The following is a 23,783-nucleotide window of genomic DNA, read 5'->3' as shown; positions in this document are numbered from 1 at the left end:
GAGAAAGGCTTCTGGAGACAAAAGAGCTACTTGACTTTGGATGGGGTCTGCCCCCCACCTGAAGTAGATGTTTATTGTCTGGTGAAGAACGACCTTCCCTCAGGGGGAAACCTCCCCTGTGACAAGGTCAAAACCTGGGGTTTCTACCCTCAAACTAAGTAAACTGGGGATTTCTATATTTCCATATTGACACTTCCTTCCTTCCTTCCTTCCTTCCTTCCTTCCTTCCTTCCTTCCTTTCTTCCTTCCTTCCTTCCTTTCTCCTCCTCTTCTCTTCTTCCCCCCCCTAAAATCCTGACATTCCATCTTGGAATCAATGCTGTGTATTGGTTGAGGCAGAAGAGCAGTAAGGGTTAAGCATTGGGAATTAAGTGACTTGCCCAGGGTCACGCAACTAGAAAATGTCTGAGGCCAGATTTGAACCTGTCAAAGCAATTCCTAAAAAAAGTAGAAATGATCAGTAACTATATAAAAATGTTCAAAATCTTTCATTAGAAATTCTTTCCACCTAAGAGGAAAGGAATTGATTTAAACCAAGGTCCCAAATTTAAGCATTCAGCTTAGAGACCTGAACTTAACCATAAAGAATTCTACCTCATGCCCATCCATCTGCCAAAAATAAGAAGAGCCAAATTCAATGCTGGCTCAGCTGTGGCAAAACAGGAACTGTGCTATGATGCTGCTGGCAGAATCATGAATTAAGTCTAACCTTTTTGGGAAACAATGACATTTTGAGTTCCAAAAATGTGCCCACCCTTTGACCTAGAGGTCCTACCAGTAGCTAAATCATCCAAGAAAGGTTGAGTAGGTTGTAGTGCCTGCAGGGGCAGTTGCCAGGCTGCATCTCCAAGATGATGGCTACAGACACAGTCCTGGAAGCCTTGCTATTACTAAGGCTCTTGGGTCCAGGGTCCTAGGCTTTCTCCACTGAGGTGTGGATGAGAGCATAGTTTGATGGTCAAGTTGCTGGTGGCTTGACTTGCCTGGCTCATCCTTAGACTTTGGCTAGACTGCATTACTTATCCAGTGGGTGGCAGTTGGGTGGGACAGCTGGCCCCATTTCTCCCAGAGTTGTTTCTGTGGTTGGTGGCCAAAAGAGCTAGGTGGGAAGTGGGGCCAGTGGTCTTGGGAGGGGGTGCTGCCATTCCCACAGCTCCTGCCTAGTGGTGAGTAGCAAATGGCCAGTAGCTGTAGCTGATAGCCAAAGATTTTTCCTCTTAATGATGACTATGAGGGCTGGAAGCAGGTTGGATGGGCACTGCTATTGAAAGAAGACTCTACATAAAGGGGGCTTGAAAAGGACAGGGGATGTAAAAAAGGTACCCACTTGAGGGTAAGAAGAATGGACTCAGGAGTGGAACTGAGCATTGCTGGGGCCCCTCCTGAAACGTCTAATCACAAATGTTAAGCCCTAGGGTATATGTTTCTTTGCCACAGCAAAGTTGGTCACCTTCTGCTAATGTGAATTTTAGATTTTTCCCCACCCTCCTTAGTCTTTAAAATCCTAGCAACCAGAGAGGTGGAGTTAAGATAGTGGCTTAGCAAGCAACAAAAGTTCAGATCTCAGAAAACCCTTCCTTACCGATTACAAACTGAATGCTCCTAGGGCACCGAAATTCAAACCGAACAACAGGACAGAGGCGGGGAACCCTCCTTCTGGACTCAAATCAAAAGGTATACCCCCCAAAAGCTGGAATCTGAGAATACTCAGGTCTAAGGGGAAGGCAGAGGGAAGGTCCCAGGACCCCTCCCCCCCAACCCAGAGGGCTGAGCCCCCAGCGGCAGTGGGAGCCTCTGAGCGGGCAAAGGTGCTGGTTTGGAGGGTCTACCTTGTGAGCAGTGGGGTGCTGGGCTCGGAGTGTCCAGCATGGACAGCAGGGAGGAAGCCAGGGAGAGACTGGGGCGTGGTCCCTCCATCTGGCTCCAGTCTCACCGTTGCCTCAGGGCACATCCAGACCAATCCAGTTGAACCTAATCCCATCAGGACTCTTCAGAGCTCAGGGAGGCAGGCAAAGGCACTGGGGAACCTTGCGGACAACGGAGAAGCAGCTGGAGAGAACTGGAGAGAGCCTGGGCGGCCCTGCCTTCCAGGAGTCTTCAGCCTCAGAGCACATACAGCCCAACCCAGTTGAACTTAATCTGATCAAAAGCCTCCAGAGGACAGGGAAGCTAACATTCCTCCCCTAGAGACTGTACCAAGTGATCTGACAAAGCTCCAAGAGGGGAGACTGACAGCCCCAAAACCAAAAAAAAATGAGCGGAGCAAGAGCACAGACAAATACAAGGAGCAAAGAAGGAGTAAACTCGAGCAAAGAACAGAAAAAGAAGAAAGAAATTACGATAGACAGCTTCTGCACAGGTAATGAGCAAAGAGCGAATGAAACAGAGGGAGGGATCAGCAAAGGAAAAACCAGAAATCCCAGCGAATTGGATACAGGCTTTGGAAGAACTCAAAATGCAACTCAAAACACAATTAAGAGAGGCTGAAGACAATAGGGAAAAGAACTTAAAAACGAAGATAAGTCATATGGAAACAGAGGCACTTGAACTAAAACAAAAAAATAGTGTCTTGAAAGCCAAAATCAACCAGCTGGAAAATGAGGCAAAGGAGATGAAAGGAGGCAAAGCAGATGAAAGATGAGGTAAAGAAGATGAAAGATGACCTCCAAAAAAAATCCAACCAAAAGGAAAAGGACGACCAAAAAACTAAGGATGAAATCCAGTCTTTAAGAATCAGAATACAACAACTAGAATCAAGTGACCTCAATCAAGTGACCTCACAAGGCAGCAGGACACTCTAAAACAAAACCAAAAGAATGAAAAAATTGAGGAAAATATGAAGCATCTCATTCACAAAACAGACGATTTAGAAAATCGTTCAAGGAGAGACAATTTAAGAATCATTGGCCTACCAGAAGACCATGACAAAAGAAAAAGCCTCGACATAATACTACAGGAAATTATTCAGGGAAACTGCCCCGATATCCTAGAACAAGAAGGAAAAGTGGAGATTACTAGAATCCACAGATCACCTCCTGTACTTAATCTCCAACTGACAACACCCAGGAATGTTATAGACAAATTCAAGAACTATCAGACCAAAGAAAAGATATTACAAGCTGCCAAGAAGAAGTCATTCAGGTACCAAGGAACCACAGTGAGGATCTGGCTGCATCCACACTGAAAAAAAAGAAAGGCATGGAATATGATATTCCGGAAAGCAAGGGAACTAGGTCTACAACCAAGAATCAACTACCCAGCAAAACTGACTATATTCTTACAGGGGAAAGTATGGTCATTCAACAATAAAATCCTAGCAACCAGTGCAGAATACAAAATAAATCCACATAAGTCATCAGCATTTCTATATATCTCTAACACACCTCAGCAGCAAAAATTAGAAAGAGAAATTGCATTTAAAATCACCTGAGACAATATAAAATACTTAGGAATCTATCTGCCAAGACAAATACAGGAACTATATGAACACAACTACAAAACACTCTCCACACAATTAAAACTAGATCTAAACAATTGGAAAAACATTGGCTGCTCATGGGAAGGATGAGCTAACATAATAAAAATGACCATCCTACCCAAATTAATTTACTTTAGTGCCATACCCATTGAACTACCAAAAAACTTTTTTACTGAATTAGAAAAAAACATAACAAAGTTCATGTGGAAGAACAAAAGATCAAGGATATCCAGGTAAATCATGAAAAAAGGTGCAAAGGAAGAAGGCCTTGCAGTCCCAGATCTCAAATTATACTATAAAGCAGTGATTATCAATACAATATGGTACTGGCTAAGAGACAGAATGGAGGATCAGTGGAACAGACTTGAGGTAAGTGACCTCAGCAAGACAGTCTATGATAAGCCCAAAGATCCCAGTTTTGGGGACCAAAACCCACTATTTGATAAAAACTGCTAGGAAAATTAGAAGACAGTGTGGGAGAGATTAGGTTTGGATCAACATCTCACCCCCTACACCAAGATAAACTCAGAATGGGTGAATGACCTGAATATAAAGAAGGAAATTATGTATAAGCAAATTAGGTAAACACAGAATAGTACACATGTCAGATCTCTGGGAAAGGAAAGACTTTAAAATCAAGCAAGAGCTAGAAAGAAATCACAAAATGTAAAATCAATAATTTTGATTACATCAAATTAAAGTTTTTATGCAACCAAAATTAGAAGGGAAGCAACAAATTGGGAAACAATCTTCATAACAAAAACCTCTGACAAAGGTCTAATTACTCAAATTTATAAAGAACTAAACCAATTGTACAAAAAATCAAGCCATTCTCCAATTGATAAATGAGCAAGGGACATGATTAGGCAATTTTCAGTTAAAGAAATCAAAACTATTAATAACTACATGAAAAAGAGTTCTAAATCTCTTATAATCAGAGAGATGCAAATCAAAACAACTCTGAGGTATCACCTCACATCTAGCTGGCTACATGATATCAAAGGAAAGTAATGAATGCTGGAGGGGATGTGGCAAAGTCAGGACATTAATTCATTGCTGGTGGAGTTGTGAATTGATCCAACCATTCTGGAGGGCAATTTGGAACTATGCCCAAAGGGCGCTAAAAGACTGTCTGCCATGAGAACTGGAATGATCTCCAGGAATTGATGCAGAGCGAAAGGAGCAGAACCAGGAGAACATTGTACACAGAGACCAATACACTGTGGTACAATCGAATGTAATAGACTCTCCATTAGTGGCAATGAAGTGATCCTGACCAACTTGGAGGAATCTAGGAGAAAAAACATTATCCACATTCAGAGGAAAAACTGTGGGAGTAGAAAAACACAGAAGAAAAACAACTGCTTGAATACGTGGGTCAAGGGAATATGACTGGGGCTAAATGAACATCCTAATGCAAACACCAACAACATGGAAATAGGTTCTGATCAAGGACACATGTAATACCCAATGAAACTGCGTGTTGGCTGTGGGAAGGATGGGGGGAGGGGAAGGAGGGAAATAATGTGATTCTTGTAACCAAGGAATAATGTTCTAAATTGACTAAATAAATTAATTTTTTAAAAATCCTAGCAACCAGGAATGTATACACCCCTACTTAAGAGTTAGGTGTTGAGGAGGATGGCCTATGACAGACATGTGCTAGCAAGTGACAAATAAGAAACAACTAACAGACCCCCTGGGCTGTCCTAAGTCAAGCTTAAGCTACCATTGGTACATGTGAGATGCAGGAAGTGATGTAAAGAAGTCTATATATTTCACATCACTTCCTCTCTTTGGCCTCTCTCTCAGAGACGTGGCTCTCTCTCTCTGGCTCATGTGGCTTGTGGCAGCATGCAGGTAAGGTGACTGGGAGAAGCTCTTAGCATGCTTGGCGAGTGTTTAGGCTGATTCCTTTTTCCTTTACCTCCTAAAACGCTATCCTCCTAGGAGACCCCTCATCTCGGAGGAAGCCTCGTGGCTAATATCCGAGCCAGATTGAGAAGGTCTCTGAATTCCTGCCTGGCTCAGCCCCAGCTGGAGCAGTTTAAATTCTCTTTTCCTCTCTCTCTCTTCTTAATTTCTTCCCTCTATTGTAATTAAAACCACCATAAAAATCCCAAACTGACTGGAGTAATTTATTGGGACTGAATTAATCCCTGGCAACCACTAGTATAATATATTCAGTCAATAACCCCTAATTTTACCCTTAACACTAAGAAGGAAATTAATTTACTTTAAGAGAGTAGTTTTTTTCAATTGTTTTCAACCATGTGTGACTCTTTGAGACCCCATTTTGGGGTTTTCTTGGCAAAGACACTGGAATGGTTGGCTATTTCATTCTCCAGCTTATTTTACAGATGAGGAAACTGAGCTAACAGGGTTAAGTGACTTACTCAGGGTCACACAGCTAGTAAGTGTCTAAGGCCAGGCTTGAACTCATGAAGACGAGTATTCCCCATTCCAAGCCTGGGGCCCTATCCACTTCACCAGTGAGCTGCCCTGAACAAGAAAGTAATAATACATGATAACTGAGAAAGGGGGGGGGGGGGGTGGGGCTAGTTCTAAGCAAAATTAAATGTCTGTTGATCACTTGTCCCTGTATCACCCCTTCCCTCGAAATGGACTCCTCAGCTTGGGTGGAACACCACAGTGCAGGACCTCAGTTAGCTAGCATCCCCCTATTCCCATCCCATCCAGCTTGTCTCAGCCAACAGTTCATTTGTATGCATTGTTCAGTGTTTTCCTTGCAAGTCTGTTTGTCATAGTACAGGTAAAGAGAGTGACTTCTCCAGATTGGGATGTTGCTAAAGGCCTGAGTTCAGTTTGGGGGCTTGTTTTAACCCCACATTCAGTGCTGGGAGGAAAGAGATTTGATTAATCTAGTCCATGTGTGATCAATAAGCTCATTAACCTTCCTGGGGTCATTTGCTTCTAAAGAAAACTCTATTAGGGGGAGGAGGGACCTCCTTAACCCCCACCATAATTATGGGCATCCCAAGAATCTATCCAGTCCACTTGGGGGGAACACATCCAAATTCTGGGCCAAGATGTGAAAGATGGGAGTCAGAGAAAGGGAAATGGATGCCAGTAAGCTGAGAAACTGACCATTGGCTAACCTGAGCTGTTCATCTGCTTTTCAAACCCTTCCTCCACTTCTAAACACATAAGTTCCCCACAAGCTCCCCATTTCCCCCCATTACACTCCATCCCCCACCCATGTCACCAGTTGGGTTGCCATATTCTGTCCTTTTTCCTGGGACAAAAAGGAACAGAAATACCAATACCTGTGCCATATGTAGAAATCCTGCCTCTGTTTCCCCTGTCCCTGGCCAAAGCCATTTGGGGAGGGAAGAGTCACCTTGGGGAAACCTTGGAGAAGACTGGATGGGGAAGACGCTGAGCCACTTCTCCAGGCCGGAGATTTTGCTTGAGGAAGCAGAGGGGGCAGGGATGCCAGTCCCACCACTGTTCAGCAATTTACATAAACTTGCATAGAAACTGAATACCTTTTTCTTGTCCTCCCACTCTCTTTAAAAATGGCCAATTTATTTCCATGGAGTCTAAAAAGCCGGGAAGAATGGAGAGACATAATCTATGCAAATACTTGAAAGAGAATACAGTGAAAAGGATCCTAGTGCTAAGAAAATAGTCAATATAGTGGAAATGAGAGTTCTCAGACTGCAGCTTCAGACAGTAGGTCTGGGTAGAAATTGGGTCTCTTGATGGTGCGTCAAGCTTGTGGTGACCTGGCCTGCCCTCTCCCAAAGTTTTCCTCAGATCCTGCTTGGCTTAAACCCATTTGGAGGCTCCATTCCGTAGACAAACAGGGACCAGTGCAGAAACACCCTGCCAGAAAAGAAAGGGCTAGAGGCCAAGCTGGAGAGGCTCAGAGGGACAGCCAGGGTTCAACTCTCCTGGCCTTTGCCAATGACCTGATGATCCCGGCCATTCTGCCTAATAATTGGGCATTCTCAGAATCCATCCAGGCCACCTGGGGTGCCACATCCAAATTCTGGGCCAAGACCTGAAAGATGGGAGTTGTAGAAAGGGAAATGGATGAGAAACTGGCCAACTGGAAAGACGATGGAAGTCCATCCTGGGAAGCTAAAGACAGCCAGGGAGGTGGAAAGACCCACAGAAGAGGAAACCGTGCAGTGTATAAAACTTTATTAAAACTTTTTACAAGCTATATGACAAAGATCAAGTGAATAAAATATTTTTTAAAGGGGGAGAGGGATGAAGGGAGGCTACAAAGACATTCCAAACACGTAACAGAAACGCCTTTTTAAAAAGGCAAGCATTGAGGCACTGCCCACCAGCCAATACTCCCCCTTCCCTCCCTCCATTCCAAAGGCACATGGCGGACCCAGTCTACTCTGAGAAGAGCACAGCTGAGATTTAATGCCTCTCATCAGTAATGATTAGCTTGACCCAAAATGGATTTAAACACAAGTAACTTCCTGGGAGTGACTCAAGACACTGTCACCATCTTCAAACTTGTCACAGAGGAAAGAGGCATTAGGTGAGGCCAAGAGCCTGCTAAGGGGCAGTGGTCTTGGTGTAAAGTTGCCTCAATAGTGCTCCTGGAATGCCAGCTTTCACCCTTAAGGCATTTAACTCCAAGAGGAGGAGGAGCTTTCTAACAACTTCAGCACCTAATGCAATACTCAGTACACAGTGAGTGCTTAAAAACGTTTTTTTAAAACCCTCACCTTCTGTCTTAGAATCAATACTGAGTTTTGATTCCAAGACAGAAGAGCAGTAAGGGCTAGGCAATTGGGGTTAAGTGACTTGCCCAGGGCCACCCAGCTAGAAAGTATCTGAGGACAGATTTGAACCCAGGACCTCCCAACTCCAGGCATGGCTCTCTATCCAGAGCCACCTAGCTGCCCCTTTAATAAATGTTTGTTGAATGATTGAATGAATGCTCAGGAGTCAGCCTTAGCTTGTAAAACCTAAGGGAAACCCTTCCCTAGTTCGGAACTGGAACCTGATTCCCAAGGTTTCATTTACTAAAAAAGCAAATTCCAAACCCGTATTGATACTAGAGCCAAGATTTCACAGGAGCCCGAGCTCCACTACTTGCATAGTTCAGTTTACTCCTGTTCCTGCAGAAGCCAGAAGCGTGCATTGGCTGTGGGCAATGTCTGTTTTATAGATTCATTACTTGGTTTCAGTGCTGGCAGAACGTGTAGACACAACAAATGGGAAACGACCCTCGTCGGCGGTTCCGATCCATTCCGACAGTTCCATGGGGTGTTGTCTGACTGGGCCGGAGGGGATACTTAAAGGCCATCTCATTTCCTCTTCTCTAACTCTCCCTTCATTTCAAAGAAAAACAGCATGCAACCTGGAACGTTCTTCCACCCACTTCCGTGGGGCTCTGCCTTCTGGCTGGGGTGGGATCTGCAGAGGGGAAGCAAAGTCCCAGGGACCAAGGGACCAAGTCCAATCCACTTTCAAGGCTTGGGAGGAAGATATCAGTGCTTGGATGCGACTTACCAGGTTCTCTCTGGTCCCTTCCTACCCCCAAGCTGTACAGATCGCACCCACATACACGGAGATGCTCTGATTTGGGCTGGGGTGGATCAGAACATTGGGATCCAAAGGGTCATTCCTGGCCCCCGCGACACAGGAGTAAGAGATCTGGCTAGAGATCACTCATTTTTGGTGGGATTAAAGGGGGCTGCTGGGAGCTTCTGACGAGGTCTGGGAAGGGGTCCAATGGCGACTGAATTGAAGCTGGCAGAATCCGATTGGCAGATCAAGGCAGCCAGGCTTCCCTCCCCACAGGGCAAGAGATGGCCAGCGTTGATTAAAGAGGGCCCTTGGGCCAATTTCTGGCCTGATGTAGGGCAGCAGACGCGGCTGCAACATTCAGCCCACTCTGTAGTTATCCCCTCAGTCGTCCTTGATGAAATCCGTCTGGAACCCAGAGAAGAGGCAGAGCTGAAATTGCAGCTCTGACTGACAAAGAAAATTAAATGGGGGCTTCAAGTAGCGACTGAGGCAGGAGGCTAAGCGGCAGAGGGGGAAGCTCAGAAGCCAAGCAATCTCTTCAGCACAGCCCTGAAGCACCTGGGGCAGAACAACACAAGGAGGGAGCTCGAGCCCAGGTCATGACAACACAAAAGAGCCGGTCCTTGGCTTTCAAGGTCTGTTTGGGGCTTCGGCAGGGCTGCCATCTGCACCGACTTCCAAGGAGATAAATGTCAAATGTGATCCTGCTGCCCCTGCACAGAAGCACCTTTCGGAAGGAAGGGCACAAATCATCCCACTCCACCTCGCCCCGACTCAGGCAAGGCAGGTGGACTGGCTTCATCAGTCTACTCTACTGAATACCAACCCCAAAAGGGAGAGCTTTGTTTGGGAGCAGGCAAATCGGCCAGGGCCCAAGCAAGTCTCCCAAAGGAGATGTCTAAGATTCTTCCTCTCCCTCCCAGAGAAGCAATATACTCCTCCAGGGCTCGAAGGACTCCCAGGAAATTCCTTCCTCGCACCCATATCCCCATCCTATCCAACAAGCACTAGATTCTTCCGTTCCTACTATGGGGCTGCCCCTTCCTTTTCTGAGGAACGAACATCCAGTCCGGGATTACTCACGATACCTCGGGGTTATCCTAGGTTTTGGGAAGTGCCACTGGCAATAACCCACTCCTGCACTACTTATTCTTTTCCCCCAACGACTGTATCATGTCACTGGCCACACAGAGGATCGTCTCAGGACCGCCATTTTGAAAGTCAGCTGCTGAGCTCAAGGCATTTGAGAATCCCTGCCCAAGAGTCACCATTGCGTTCCTGTTCCCAATGGGACGGGAGAGCTTTGTGAAGCCCACACCCGAGTAAGCTGTTCTGATGGACTTCTCTTCTCTAAGCAAATTTAATTTTCTAAGAGGTCTAAATTCCACGAGGTTCCTGAATGACATCAAGGCAAGTCAAACGAGAAAAAGGCACTTGGCAGCGTGGCCACCCGACGCAGGATGGAAGGCTCTTCTGAGACCCCATTGTCGGTGGTAGCCTCTCTTCTGGTGAGAGACTGAAACGAAGGTTTAGGCCCTCCATCTCAGCCGATAAAGAGCCGGAGCCACACACGATGGAAAAGATCACGGAAATGCTTCCGTTCCTTCAAGGGCGAGAGGACATCCTGAGGTCAAATTGGCTGCTCCCTTCAACGCCGGGCAGCTGAATAAAGAGGGATTTTTTTTTTTAATCAGGAAGCTTTTACTGGGAGACTAAAACAACTTCCTTGCCCTCATGTCCCCAGTCCCCATTCCAGAGGCACATGGCAGAAAACTCCTGCTCTGAGAAGACCATATCCTAGATGAAGCCTCTTCCACTGGCCCCCCTAGACTGCACGGGGTGCAAAGAAGGGAAAAAAGAGACAGAAAGAGGAAGAGGGAGCAGACACACTGCCTGGTTTCTCTGGCAACTCCAAGGCAGGGGGTCCCTGAGTGCATAAAGGGGGAAGGAACTTCTAGGGGAAAAGTATGCAAAAGTTTCCAGAACAAAATGACACCGACTATCCCACTCCAACCGACCCAGACAAAGCTAAGTGGCTTTTCTGGGAAAAGACCAACAAAACTGCTGATGAAACAATGAGCTAAAACCACTTCAAGGGTAAAGCAGGAGACAATTCCTGGAACAGGGGACCAACGAAGGGAATGAAAACTGATAGTATTAGATGAAGTGTCACGTTCCATAAGGAACCCTTAAAAAGTCTCTTGTGACCAGAGGAAATTAATCCAAAGTCGAACCACTCTAATTCCTGAGACTTAAAACGGCTGACAAGTGTAACAGTGTGATCCAATGATTCTTGCCACATTGAAGCATCAACTTATTTTAATTTCAGTCAAAATCAAAGAGAAAGAAATGCAACTTCTCCTCAAAAGGCCAAATCCAAAGCTCAGCCTGAAGCCATCTGAACCAAGGTGGGGATACAGGAAGCTCCCAGAGACGTGTGCACTTCCCTGTGAAGAGGCAGAGATGGAGACTTTCCCCGCCCTCTCTCTGAAGACACGTCTGCACTAGTACTGAATGGCAGTACTCGGGCATTGCGATGGGCCCAAGCCCAATACCAGGGCTATGAAAGCATCAGCAGGAACGGCACGGTGAGAGGGCCTGCGATTGGAGAGAAGGGGAGCAGGGGACTCGCCTGCGCTGGAAGGAAGGGCCCCTATTCTTTGGTTAGCTGACTCGGGCCCTGGCGTCCCGCGAGATCCTTACACGCCAGCAGGGGTTCAGAGAGGAGGCCCCTGAGGCTCCTCTAAAGTGGCATCTCATGCCAGCCTCAGGGGGCCAGGAAACCCTCGGACACACACGCAGCGAGTGCGAGGGCGCGAGCGCTTGAAGGGATTCAGTCTGTGTGAAAATACCGAGGCAGCCCCTAAGACACTAAATGGTTCTGTAGCACCGGGGGACACAGGACGTCCTCCTCCTCCTCGTCCTCGAAGGACATGTCCGCAAAGATCTCGTCCTCTGCAAAACTGCTCCCGAGGCCATACTCTTGCTCGTGGACAGAGACTTCACTGGGTGTGAGGTGAGAAGATCCTTCCACAAAGTCGGCAAACCTGGAACACAGAGAAGAGTCGGGAGCACGGGGAGACGGCCCCGGCGGCAGCCGCCAGCCTGCCCCTTGCTCCGGGGAGACCCAGACTGCCTCTACCACGCTCAGCAGGTAATCAGCCTGCTGCCTTTAGTCATCCACGACCCCGATAAGGAGAGATTAAGGAGCGCGGCGCATTTACGGTGTTTACCGTTTTATGGACTACAAGCCATAAACGCTGTGCTGCCAGGACAGCCGATATTACGCCTTTACTCGTGAGTACTGAGCTTCTCGGGGGAGGGGGGAAACAGCCCTGAAATGGCAAGGCAAGAACGAGAGAACCGGGGGTGACAGGCTGCTCCCCTGAGAGCTAAGGGAAGCTGGAATCAACAGCCCAATCCATCTACAGGGCCCAGTTGTGAGCAGGCTGGGCTGAGCCTGGACCTTGGGGGGAGCCTGAGTCTCCGGGGGAGCCTGGGCCTTGGGGTAAGCCTGGGCCTTGGGGGGAGCCTGAGTCTCCGGGGGAGCCTGGGCCTTGGGGTAAGCCTGGGCCTTGGGGGGAGCCTGAGTCTCGGGGGAGCCTGGGCCCTGGGGGGAGCCTGGGCCTTGGGGTAAGCCTGGGCCTTGAGGGGAGCCTGGCCTTGGGGGGAGCCTGGGCCTTGGGGGGAGCCTGGGCCTTGGGGGGAGCCTGAGTCTCCGGGGGAGCCTGGGCCTTGGGGGAAGCCTGGGCCCTGGGGGGAGCCTGGGCCTTGGGGGGAGCCTGAGTCTCTGGGGGAGCCTGGGCCTTGGGGGGGAGCCTGAGTCTCGGGGAAGCCTGGGCCCTGGGGGGAGCCTGGGCCTTGGGGGAAGCCTGGGCCCTGGGGGGAGCCTGGGCCTTGGGGGGAGCCTGGGCCTTGGGGGGAGCCTGAGTCTCCGGGGGAGCCTGGGCCTTGGGGGAAGCCTGGGCCCTGGGGGGAGCCTGGGCCTTGGGGGGAGCCTGAGTCTCTGGGGGAGCCTGGGCCTTGGGGGGGAGCCTGAGTCTCGGGGAAGCCTGGGCCCTGGGGGGAGCCTGGGCCTTGGGGGAAGCCTGGGCCCTGGGGGGAGCCCGAGTCTCTGGGGGAGCCTGGCCTTGGGGCAAGCCATCCACTCTATCAAGCAGATCGGAAGCATCTGGTGCTAGCCCTCAGGATGCGTCTGAGGAAGGCCCCAGACAGCAGCTGCGCAGTACCTTTTGGGAGACTGGATCCGAGACACGGCCTTCCACGCAGAAAACTCGGGGCTGGTGCAGTAGCCTCGGAGCTCCTCAAGGGCCTTGCGGGTCTCCACCTCCCCTTGGATCCGGTACTCTTCCTCGGTCAGGAGGCGAGGGGGGTTCGGCTTTTCTGCTGCCTTACACACCTTCCTGCGCTCGACAAAATAACAGCGGGGAGATGAACCACACTGGCCAAGCCCTCGGGCCTTACTTTCTCCCCCGCCCCCCCCCCAGGCCTCCTTCCCCTACCCAGAGCCTCCCAAGCGGATCCTTGAGCACAGGGACCCGTCCTGCTGGCTCTGGCTGGGTGGGGGATGGGCTCCCCATGAATCGCCTTGCGGCTGTGAGGCGGGTGCCTGCCCCAGCCCCCAGGAGCTGCGGCCTGCTGGAAGCCTGGGCCGGAGGTCTGGGCGCTGCCTCTGGCACCACCTAGTGGCCCGGAAGGGAGGAGGCGGCCCCCGAGGAATCTCTGGGGAAGGCCCTGGTCACCTGTAGGTGGTGTAAAGCCACTGGATGGGGTACTCGAGGTTTTTGGTGCAGAAGGCGATGAGGATGAGGGCGAAGGCGATCTGCCGGATCTGGATGCTGGAGTACATGAGCAGCAGGCCCGTCAGCTGCAGGGCCCAGGTGAGCAGGTTGATGCTGCGCTCGTTCTCCAAGGGGCCGTACTTGTAGCACACGGCAAAGCTCGCGAAGCCCACCACGAGCATGTAACCTGGGGAAGGGCGAGGGGGACGCTGGGTCGGCGCTCCGAGGCACGGGGAAAGGGTGCCGCAGAGGTGTGGCGGCTGCACTAACCCGGCCTTCTCTTCCCCAACAAGACAGGCCGTCTCCCTCACAGCCGCGCCACTCTTTATCCTCCCGCCACCTACTTGAAGAAACCCAGGCTGGGAATCCCAGATTCTCCCCCCACGTGAGACACGTGAGGGCGATTCTTGGTCTGCTCTGTTCTTTAAGAGTTACGCCGGCACACAGTTCTTCAGACTCCTCTTTAGCCAACGTAAAATGATTATATTCACAAAGGTGTTACAGCTCTAAAAATGCATCCATAAAGTAAATGAAGCCAGCTCAGCTCTGTGCCGGGAGGCATTTTAATTTAAGCCAAGCAGATAATCAAATAGATCCAGGAGCACTCGGGGCTAAGACCCAGCAGAACTGACTGGGCATTCGTTAAGTCCTCGGCAGGCCGCAACACTTACTTAGAAGGTAGTGCCAGTAAAACCGGCAGATGGTCTGTAGGTTTTTCAGAGCCAGCTGTATTAGGTACAGGGAAAAGGACCAGCCTCCAACCAGGATGATGTAGATGGGGCTTTTCTAGAGGAGGAGGGAAAGCGGAAAGTTAGCCCAAGACTTCCTAGACAGAAGAGAAGCCAACGGGAACTGCCATGATGAAGCACCAGCCGCTGCAGAGGCTAACTGAGCCCCGCCGCTCTCCCAAAGAACTGCACTTAAAAGGAGTGAAATGATGGCCAAGGACTGGCAGAGCACGGCTGCAGAATTAACAGCTGGGGAAACTCCCGTCCCCTACCGAGCTCAGATGAAACGCGACAGCCAGTTTGTTCCGTCGCATATAAATACTTTTCTGGGCAAGGTTAATTTTCTAAGATGACTTTTAAAATAAACCCAAAGCCCAGAGCCTTTGAGCTACCTACCTTGGGCATGAACCTGGACATCAGGAAAATTGCAATTAGCAGAGAGGCCAAAATCCCCAGGCTCATCCCAGTGGAGTAGTAGAAAATCTGGCTTCTGCAAACAGAAAATGATTTCAAGACACTATTCAGGTTTATTTTCTGCATAAAGGGTCATTTTCTCTAGATCAATTAGTCTCTGTAGGTGTCAAGTGTTGTTACTGGTACACATCATCCCCTACAGAATATGAAACCATTTAGGAGAAATTGCTCTCTCTGCCTCTGTCTGTCTCCCTCCCTCTCTGTCTCTGTCTCTCCCTCTCTTTGTCTCTGTCTCTCCCTCTCTTCCTTCTGTGTCTCTTAAAATCGCTCTGGATCTTGATTCACTTCTCTATGGACAGTTTGTGCCCCTACAGTAGAAGGTAAGCTTCTGGAGAGCGAGGCCTGACTCATTTCTGCCTCTGTGTCCCCAGGCTTACTCAGCACAGTATATGCATATGCAATGGTGGGCAATTAACAGATGTTTCTGGAATTGAACTGAATGGGTGTCATAAATTAGATGAATCAAAAGGCAAAAAGAGACAAGAGGACAAAAACAAAGAGGGAGGGGGGTGTTTGGGTGGCCCAAAGTTGCCTTTAAGGCCAGAGGCCTGGCCCAAAGCAGTAGGGTTTCTTGGGAGACTGTTAGCATTAATGGCGAGTGGTCCTTCAAAGACGCCATGCGCTGGTGCTCCCGTCCTCACCTGGATGTGGCAATGATCTTGCTCATAAGGATCGGGCAGGTCCACTCTCCGAGGAGGGGAGAGGGTCCCACAAGGAGTGGCCTTGCCCAGGGTCAGAGCCAGGACTAGGTCTTCCCAATCGCCTCTTCCAGAACTCTTTCTGCTCAACAGCCTTCTCCAAGTTCTCCATCACCACCAGCTTCCAAAGAAAGACTGGCAGGGGTACCATAGAAGGGATTCCAACATGGAGGGGAAGGTTGGACGGGATAAACCCTCCTTAAACCATCTACTAAGATGGAAGTAACCTCTTTATAAAAACATGAAGCCCTACAGTATAAATGATTAATAATTACTTTCCTCTTATTCAGTCTCTCTGACTTATTTTGACTCTGATTATCTGCAGTCTCTCTGCTTATACAAAGTCCTATAAAGTTAAGTTCCTGAGAGTCCTCCCCAGCACTCGGAACATCATCATGTACGAAAGATGATGTCTGAGGGCTCTCTCATCATACATCTTCCTAGCCGTAGACAAATATCATAACGGCCAAACCGATCAAGAAGTTACGTTGTTGGCAATCTCACTGAACACAAGACAAATAAAAACCTCACACTAGAAAACGGATGATTTCCCCATCCTGGGCAGAGGCTAGCCAAATAGATTAGGAATGAACGTGTTTATGGCTTTTATGGAAATAGCAAAGCAATTTAGTTTTGAGCCCAGCAGAGCTGCATTTGCTGACGGGCAACCTACCTGCTTAATAAGTCCCCACAAAAGAAAAGCAAAAGTCCAAGGAGGAAAACTAGGAAGAGTTTGGGGTCAAATCCTGGGGGGAAAAAATAAAACATATGCTTAAAAGAAAGCCTGACTGTCTAAGGCAGCGGTTCTCAACCTCTCCATTTGTAGCAATGAGAATACATGATGCATGTCAGGTATTTACATTCCGAATCATAACTGTAGCAAAATGTCAGTTTGGAAGCAGCCACCAAAATCATTTTTTGGTTTGGGGTCACGGCAACATGAGGAAGTGTAATGAGGGGTCACGGCATTAGAAAGGTTGAGAACCCCTGGTCTAAGGGAATACACAGAACAAGGTCATGTTTAGCTAATAAAGAAGTTCCAAAATAACCCATCTAAACAGAAGCATAAATCCTAGAGGCAGGAACCACCTTTTTGTGTGACCCTCCCAGCAACCCTTCAAGGCAAGCTTGTTAGTATCCCCATTCTCCCACAGAGCGGTGAGGCCCAGCGTCCCATAGGTGACAAGGGTCTAAGGCTAGATTTGAACTTGGGTCCTCTTGACTCCAGGCCCCTAGGAATGTCCCAGCTCCTGCTCCCCTGGGGAGAAGTCAGGCATATTTCCAGAGAATGAGAATAAGCAGATCCCTGCCTGGCCTGCCCCCCCTTCCTTTTCCTAATCCCTTACCTTCCATCTTGGAATCAATACTGTGTATTGGCTCCAAGGCAGAAGAGCAGTAAGGGCTAGGCAATGGGGGTCAAGTGACTTGCCCAGGGTCACCCAGCTGGGAAGTGTCTGAGGCCAGATTTGAATCCAAGACTGCCTGTCTCTAGGCCTGGCTCTCCATCCACTGAGCCACCCAGCTCTCCCCCACCCCACGTGCCCTTCTGACAAAAATCCCATCCGCCCTTCTCCTGGCTGGCCAGAAGGGGTCTCTGCGGCTCTGGCTCCCCGGTCCCTGTCCATCAACGCTTCTCCTCGCTGAGAGGAAAGCTGAGCTAGAACAGGGCCCGGCGGCACGCTGGAGGACGGCCTGGCAAGGCCAGTGCAGCAGCAGCACCCCTCCACAGAGGGCACCTCTGCCTCGGACGACTCCCATGCCACAGGCCCACACGATGTCAGTCTTGCCTTAAGCCCTTCGGTCTAGGCATCTCCTCTTTGCCTCCTGGTGCTTAAACACTTCCATATCACCCACTCAGAGGGCAGGAATCCCGCCAATCTTTCTGCTGAGAGCACATCGGGAAATGGATCCTGACCGTTGGCCTGGCTGGGGAGGCACCACCCCCAACCCCAGCCTCTCTGCCGAACGGGGGAACCGCAGGGGTAAAATCCTGCAGCTGACGTTGGCCTTTGTCCATCTGTTGGCTCACTTAGCTAACCTGTTTCTTCCTTTCCTTTCCTATTTGTTAGAAAGGAGCTCTCTGAGGAGGATCGCGCGACATGGAAACAAAAGATTTCAGTAAAAAGTGACTTTTAGAAAGAGCACTCTCTGATAATAAAGGGCGCCGCGGCCAAGGAGCCCCTTCCTCGGCCCATTTCCCTCTAGACCAGATCTTGGCACCTGGCAGGGGAGGCGACCCCTGCCCCCATCGGCTGAGGTCTGAGCTCCCCGTCCCTCGGCCGTGCCAGAGAACACTTACTTCGGGCCAGGCTGATGCTGTACTGGGTGTCTTTCTCCAGGACCTCCACCTTGAGGCAGACCTTGGTGCTGTAGAGGTCCACGTTGACGTAGGTGTCGTTCAGCTTCTCCTTCAGGAAGGAGGAGAACAAGTTCCAGAGGCTGAACTGCTCGAGCTCTTTCAGTTTTTCTTCATTTTCCACTTGGGTGACTCTCACTACCCTGGAACTGTTCACCCGGATCTGAAGGCCGAGGGGTTGGGGGCGAGAAAAAGAAGGGCAGGTGAAGTTTCACCGTCTTCAAATGCAGACACAGTGTTAAACTCTCAGCACCACGAGACCAATCAGAAGGGTTCAAAGGTACAGAAACGAAAAGGAACTGGACAAAGAGTGTTTTTTATGTGTAATAAGGTGGAACACACTGACTCACTATTACAGCCACCATTAGCTACAGAGAAAAGACCCTCTCAAATCGAAGGAGTCGTCAATACGGCTATTAAAAGAGGTTTCACGAAACCCAGGGCCAGAGCATGAAGCAAATTGGCAGGTTACAGGCAGGCCCCGGGAAGCAGAAGGGTGGGGAGAGCTTCTCCCCACTGGCTGCCACAAATCACCGATTCTGGGGACACGCTGGTCACACACACTCGGCATCAAACAATAAAGAAAACTAGATTAAAAAAAGCCCAGCCGGCAAATCACCCTAATCATCCCCGCATGACGAATGCCCTCATGAGCTGCTCCACTCAGCAGCAGTCAGAGCGAGCCGAAGCGGAAGGAACAGGCACCCGTTTCCAAAAGGCCTCATTTTGTTCAATCACTATTAGAGCCAGACGCATTGGGTGCCAGCTGACTTGATAGTGTTATGGAATAAATGGCCAAAATAACTCTTCTGAGGGGACATCCTGGACTCGGTGTGTTTATGAAAATGACACTCATGTGAAATCAAAACAGAATAAGGAGCAGCAAATCAAAGGTGATTATAACGTCGTGGACACACAAAGAGTTTCCAGCTCCACAAAGGAAAGAGGTCTGTGAAATGGGGAAGGGGTGGGTAGGCGAGCAAGGCCTCCTGGAGACACAGGAAATATGCCAAAAGGAAGCACAAAGGAATACAGATGCTTATATGCACCTCGAGAGTGAGGACCACCTCTTCATATTTCTTCTGAGCTCTCCCCACAATAGTTATAACTGTAACAACCCCAGCCCCCTGATGGTGAGGAGCCAAATGGGGCAGTCAATGAGAACTCATTAATGGTGGGATCTAGGATAACACTGAAACGGTTATCAGAAATTAACTCCTTATCCCAGGAGCCTAAACAAATACAGAGCCGTGACTATTGGCACAGCAATCACCCCCCCAACGGGCTGCAAGGAGCTTACCATCACACGGGTCCACAACTCGTGCCACCTTGGGACAAGGGTGTTCTTGTAGCAGAACTGCTGGCTACTAGTCTCATAATGAAACTGGGATTCCTGAAGCATTACCACTTGGACTTCGATTCCAGCTTTAAGCAGAAAGAGAGGAAAAGAAAACCTTTAGACACAGCAAACAGATAAACATTCAAATCATTCCATTAACAAAGGGCAAAATGGCCATCTTCTTGAAGCTTGTATTTCATAAGGGATGGCAAGCAGATTAAAGGACAGAAAGTCTGGCTTTGTAAACATTACAGTTTTGGACAAACGCCGTGTTACCTTGGCCTTCGAAGAGATCACTTGTCCAGAGCTGGTAGGAAACAATGTGAAAACTAGCAAAATTTCTGTACTTCTAAGAAGGCAACAGCTATTGATTTTATTGCAGTCCAGTTTTTCAGCCTTTCTGTTCCATCCCCAAAAGCTTAGAAGTTAATTGCTATATCTGCTTCTGTCCTCCGGCATTAAACAGCTCGGGTTCCTTGGGGAAATCTCAATCGATTTGGTGCTCAAGGATGGCCATTCTGCTATGTGTGAAACAGCCTCCCCACTTACTCCTCCCAGGCCTCCCTTCCTTCCCATCTCCGTTCAGCAACAGCGCCTTGTGCAGAAACCTCGTGAAATGGTCCTCCGAAAGGAGCCATTCGGCAAGCACGCGGGCAAAAGTGTTTTTCTGAGGATGGAGGGACATGGACTGTAAACATGTGAAAAGGAATCTCAGTGAAAAACCCTAAAAACACCCAGAAAAGCTGACCAGGGACATCAGCCCATCAGGTCAGGAAGTGCGTGGCAAGGAAGCCAAGATTACTCATATTTTTAAAACTAGGCTTCGTTTCCCAGCGACTCCCTAAGTCGAGTAGGATGAGAAATCTGGAAGGGGAGGGAGGAAAAGGAGAGGAGGGGAACCAGCTGACATGGGCCCTGGGAGAAGAGGCAGAGGGTTTTAGAAAGATCACTTTTTGGAAACTACCTTGACTACCCCAGGCCTTGTCATTAAAGGAAGTCAATAAAGGAACCTGGCCGCCAGGCTGTTTTGCTAATCTCCTTAACTCAGGAAGTGGACTAAATCTGGATTCAAAGGAAAATGGGTGCTAAATTGTTCTCCTCCGAGCTCATATTTTATTTAGAAGATGCAATTCTCCCCAAACCTTGCCACATTGCTGATGCAAAGCCCATGTATCTATCTATCTACTGAGGGAACAACAGCTCTGAAACATGAATAGGGGCAGAGTGATTCTGGGAAGTGAATCCTGAAGTTACACAGGCCAACAGCAAACCACTTACAAATGTACCCTGGTCTACACGGCAACTTTTTTTTTTTTTTTGCCCAAGAGAACTATTAGTTAACATTAAAAAAATAAAGAATAATGTCATGCACAAGACCAATAGCTATGATTTACTTTAAATCCTTCTCAGTCAATTCATTAAAGCCTTGAGCAGCATGCACACCTATTAACTAAAGCTCATCCAAAATCCTTTTGGATTCACTCCCTTTCTCTCCTATTGCACCAAGAAATGTTAGAGTTGCACACTCGAAGAACAACTAGGTGGCTCAATGAATAGAAAGTCTGGGCTAAAGATGGAAAGTCCTGGATTCAAATCTAAATTCAAGATACCTACTAGCTATATGACTCTGGGCAAGTCAATTTAATCCCCAGTGCCTAGTCCTTACTGCTCTTCTGCTTTGGGAATAATACTTCGTATTGATTCTAAGATAGAAGGTAAGGTTCTAAAAGAAATTACACATTTTAAAATCAACTGTTATTGTCTCAAGAGTGAAGATACAAGGGGCAGAGTCAAGATGGTGGCCTAGAAGGAGCAGAAGTTCAGACCTCTGAATATCCTTCCTAACCAATGACAAACTGAATGCTCCTAGGGGACTGAAAAACAAACTTAACAACAAGATAGAGCCAAGGAACCCTCCTGCTGGACTTAATTCAAAAGGCACGCCCCCTGAAAAGCCGGAATCCGAGGGTTTAAGGGGAAGACAGAAGGAAGGCCCCAGGACCCATCCCCCCTCCTACCCAGAGCACTGAGACTCCAGTGGCACCGGGAACTTCTGGGCAGGCAAAGGTGCTGGTCTGGAGGGCGGACCTTGCGAGCAGGGCTGTGCCAAGTTCAGAGTGTCAGACACGGACCGCAGGGAAGGAGCTAGAGAGGGAGCATAGACCTGGCAGCCTGGCCAGAGCTGTGGAGCTCTTCCATATTTGCTCCAGCCTTCCAGGAGGTTTGGGACTCAGAGCACTCATGGAAGCCCAGGCTCCACACCCATCCTCATTGACTGCTGGACTTTAATCCAATCAAAAGCCTCCAGAGGACAGGGAAGCTCACACCCCAACAACCCCCATCAGAGACTACACCAAGAGCTGTTAAAGCTCCAAGAGGGAAGACTGACAGAAGTCCCCAAACCCAAAAAAACGAGAGGAGCAAAAGCACAGGCAAATACGGGGAGTAAAGGAGGGGTGAATTTGAGCAAACAACAGAAAAAGAAGAAAGAAACTACAATAGACAGCTTCTACTCAGCAGATGGAACAGAGGGGGAGAGATCAGCAAACGATAAATCAGAAATCCCAGCGAATTGGCTACAGGCTGTGGAAGAACTCAAACCACAATTAAGAGAGGCTGAAGACAATTGGGAAAAGAACTTAAAAATTAAGATAAGTCATCTGGAAACAGAGGCACTTGAACTAAAACGAGAAAATAGTGTCCTGAAAGCCACAATCAACCAGCTGGAAAATGAGGCAAAGGAGATGAAAGACAAGGTAAAGAGGATGAAAGACGACCTTCAAAGAAAATCAGACCAGAATGAAAAGGATGACCAAAAAGCCAGGGATGAAATCCAGTCTTTAAGAACCAGAATACAACTGGAATTAAGTGATCTCACAAGGCAGCAGGACACTATAAAACAAAATGAAAAGAATGAAAAAATTGAGGAAAATATGAAGCATCTCATTCACAAAAAAGACAATTTAGAAAATCGTTCAAGAAGAGACAATTTAAGAATCATTGGTCTACCAGAAGACCATGACAAAAGAAAAAGCCTCGACATAATACTACAGGAAATTATTCAGGAAAACTGCCCTGATATCCTAGAACAAGAGGGGAAAGTAGAGATTGAAAGAATACACAGATCACCTCCTCTATTTAATCCCTCAACTGACAACACCCAGGAATGTTATAGCCAAATTCGAGAACTATCAGACCAAAGAAAAGATATTACAGCTGCCAAGAAGAAGCCATTCAGATACCATGGAAACACAGTGAGGATAACGCAGGATCTAGCAGCATCCACACTGAAGGACCGAAAGACATGTAATATGATGTTCTGGAAAGCAAGGGAACTAGGTCTACAACCAAGAATCAAATACCCATCAAAACTGACTATATTCTTACAGGGGAAAGTATGGTCATTCAACACAATAGAAGAATTCCAAGCATTCGTAAAGAAAAGACCAGACCTGAACAGAAAATTTTTTGTCCAAGCACAGAACTCAAGAGAATCATCAAAAGGTAATTTAAAAAGAGGGGAAAAAGAAAAACAAAACAAAACAACAACAACAAAAATTTTTAAGAGACTCAATAAGTTAAAATGATAGGTATCCCTATAAGAAAAGAGGTCACTGGTAACTCTTAAAAACTGTTGCTATCATCTGGGCAGCTAGAAGAATTATACTTAGAGGGAACAGTGACAAACTGTATAGGATGAAAGGACAAGACATAAATAGGTATATAGATATATACATGCATAAATACATATACACGTGTGTGTGTATATACATATATGTATATATATACACATATATACATATATATACATATATATGTATATATATATGTATATATATATATATATACATATATATACATATATGTATATATACACACAACCAGAGCTAAATAAAAAGAGGTTAATACTAAAAGAAATGGGAAAAGAAACAAATGGGGGTAAATTTATATGTCACAAAGAAGCTCATGGCGGGAGGGGGGAGAACATCGATACGCTGGAAGGGTAAAGAGGTTGGAGATAAGAAATACTCAATTCTTACGTGCTTTGAAACTGACCCAAAGAGGGAAGAACAATCCAATCCATTGGGGCAGAGAATAGATTTGCACCCTATAGGGGAGTAGAAGGGTAAAAAACGGACTGATGGGGAGGGAAGCAGTACAAGGGAGGGAGAGGGTGAGGGGCAATTTTAAAAAGACTACAGGGGAAAATAAGGGGGGGAATAAGAAGAAAGGGAAGTAAAATAAGGGTGGGAACTGTTACAAGGGAATCACTTTAAAAGACTGATATATATATTAATTTAAGGTCGCCAAGGAATCAGCTATGTAATTCCTAAATGAAAAACTCAAGTCAGCCGTCAGCCTTTTTTGGGGTTTAATTACAATAGGAGCAAGAAAGGAATTAGAGA

General features: G+C 47.8%; 2 protein-coding genes across 4 annotated transcripts in view; both read right to left on the bottom strand.

The window, feature by feature from the left end:
- Window positions 1-7,504, bottom strand: part of MYO1A (myosin IA) — a 30,166-nt gene extending 22,662 nt beyond the window's left edge. Inside the window, exon 1 of the mRNA XM_056797816.1 lies at window positions 1,830-7,504. The gene's annotated coding sequence lies outside the window, so the exon portion shown is untranslated. The remainder of the gene's footprint in view (window positions 1-1,829) is intronic.
- Window positions 7,505-7,631: 127 nt separating this feature from the next.
- Window positions 7,632-23,783, bottom strand: part of NEMP1 (nuclear envelope integral membrane protein 1) — a 52,959-nt gene continuing 36,807 nt past the window's right edge. For 2 of the 3 annotated variants that reach the window (XM_056797824.1, XM_056797823.1), the window contains exons 2-9: window positions 19,339-19,463; window positions 17,982-18,201; window positions 16,356-16,428; window positions 14,907-15,000; window positions 14,454-14,568; window positions 13,744-13,969; window positions 13,231-13,404; window positions 7,632-12,048 (exon numbers count right to left, since the gene is read on the bottom strand). In XM_056797824.1, the coding sequence (XP_056653802.1) occupies window positions 11,865-12,048; window positions 13,231-13,404; window positions 13,744-13,969; window positions 14,454-14,568; window positions 14,907-15,000; window positions 16,356-16,428; window positions 17,982-18,201; window positions 19,339-19,440 (1,188 nt within the window). In that variant the 5' untranslated portion in view covers window positions 19,441-19,463 and the 3' untranslated portion in view covers window positions 7,632-11,864. Of the gene's footprint in view, window positions 12,049-13,230; window positions 13,405-13,743; window positions 13,970-14,453; window positions 14,569-14,906; window positions 15,001-16,355; window positions 16,429-17,981; window positions 18,202-19,338; window positions 19,464-19,653; window positions 20,069-23,783 lie in introns of those variants that run through there. The other variant, XM_016427227.2, reaches the window with a different exon arrangement.

Source organism: Monodelphis domestica, chromosome 5, assembly GCF_027887165.1.
Source record: "Monodelphis domestica isolate mMonDom1 chromosome 5, mMonDom1.pri, whole genome shotgun sequence".
NCBI classification, from domain to species: Eukaryota; Metazoa; Chordata; class Mammalia; order Didelphimorphia; family Didelphidae; genus Monodelphis; species Monodelphis domestica.
The sequence above is the reverse complement of the archived record's forward strand: the minus strand, read 5'-3'. Positions and strand labels throughout refer to the sequence as shown.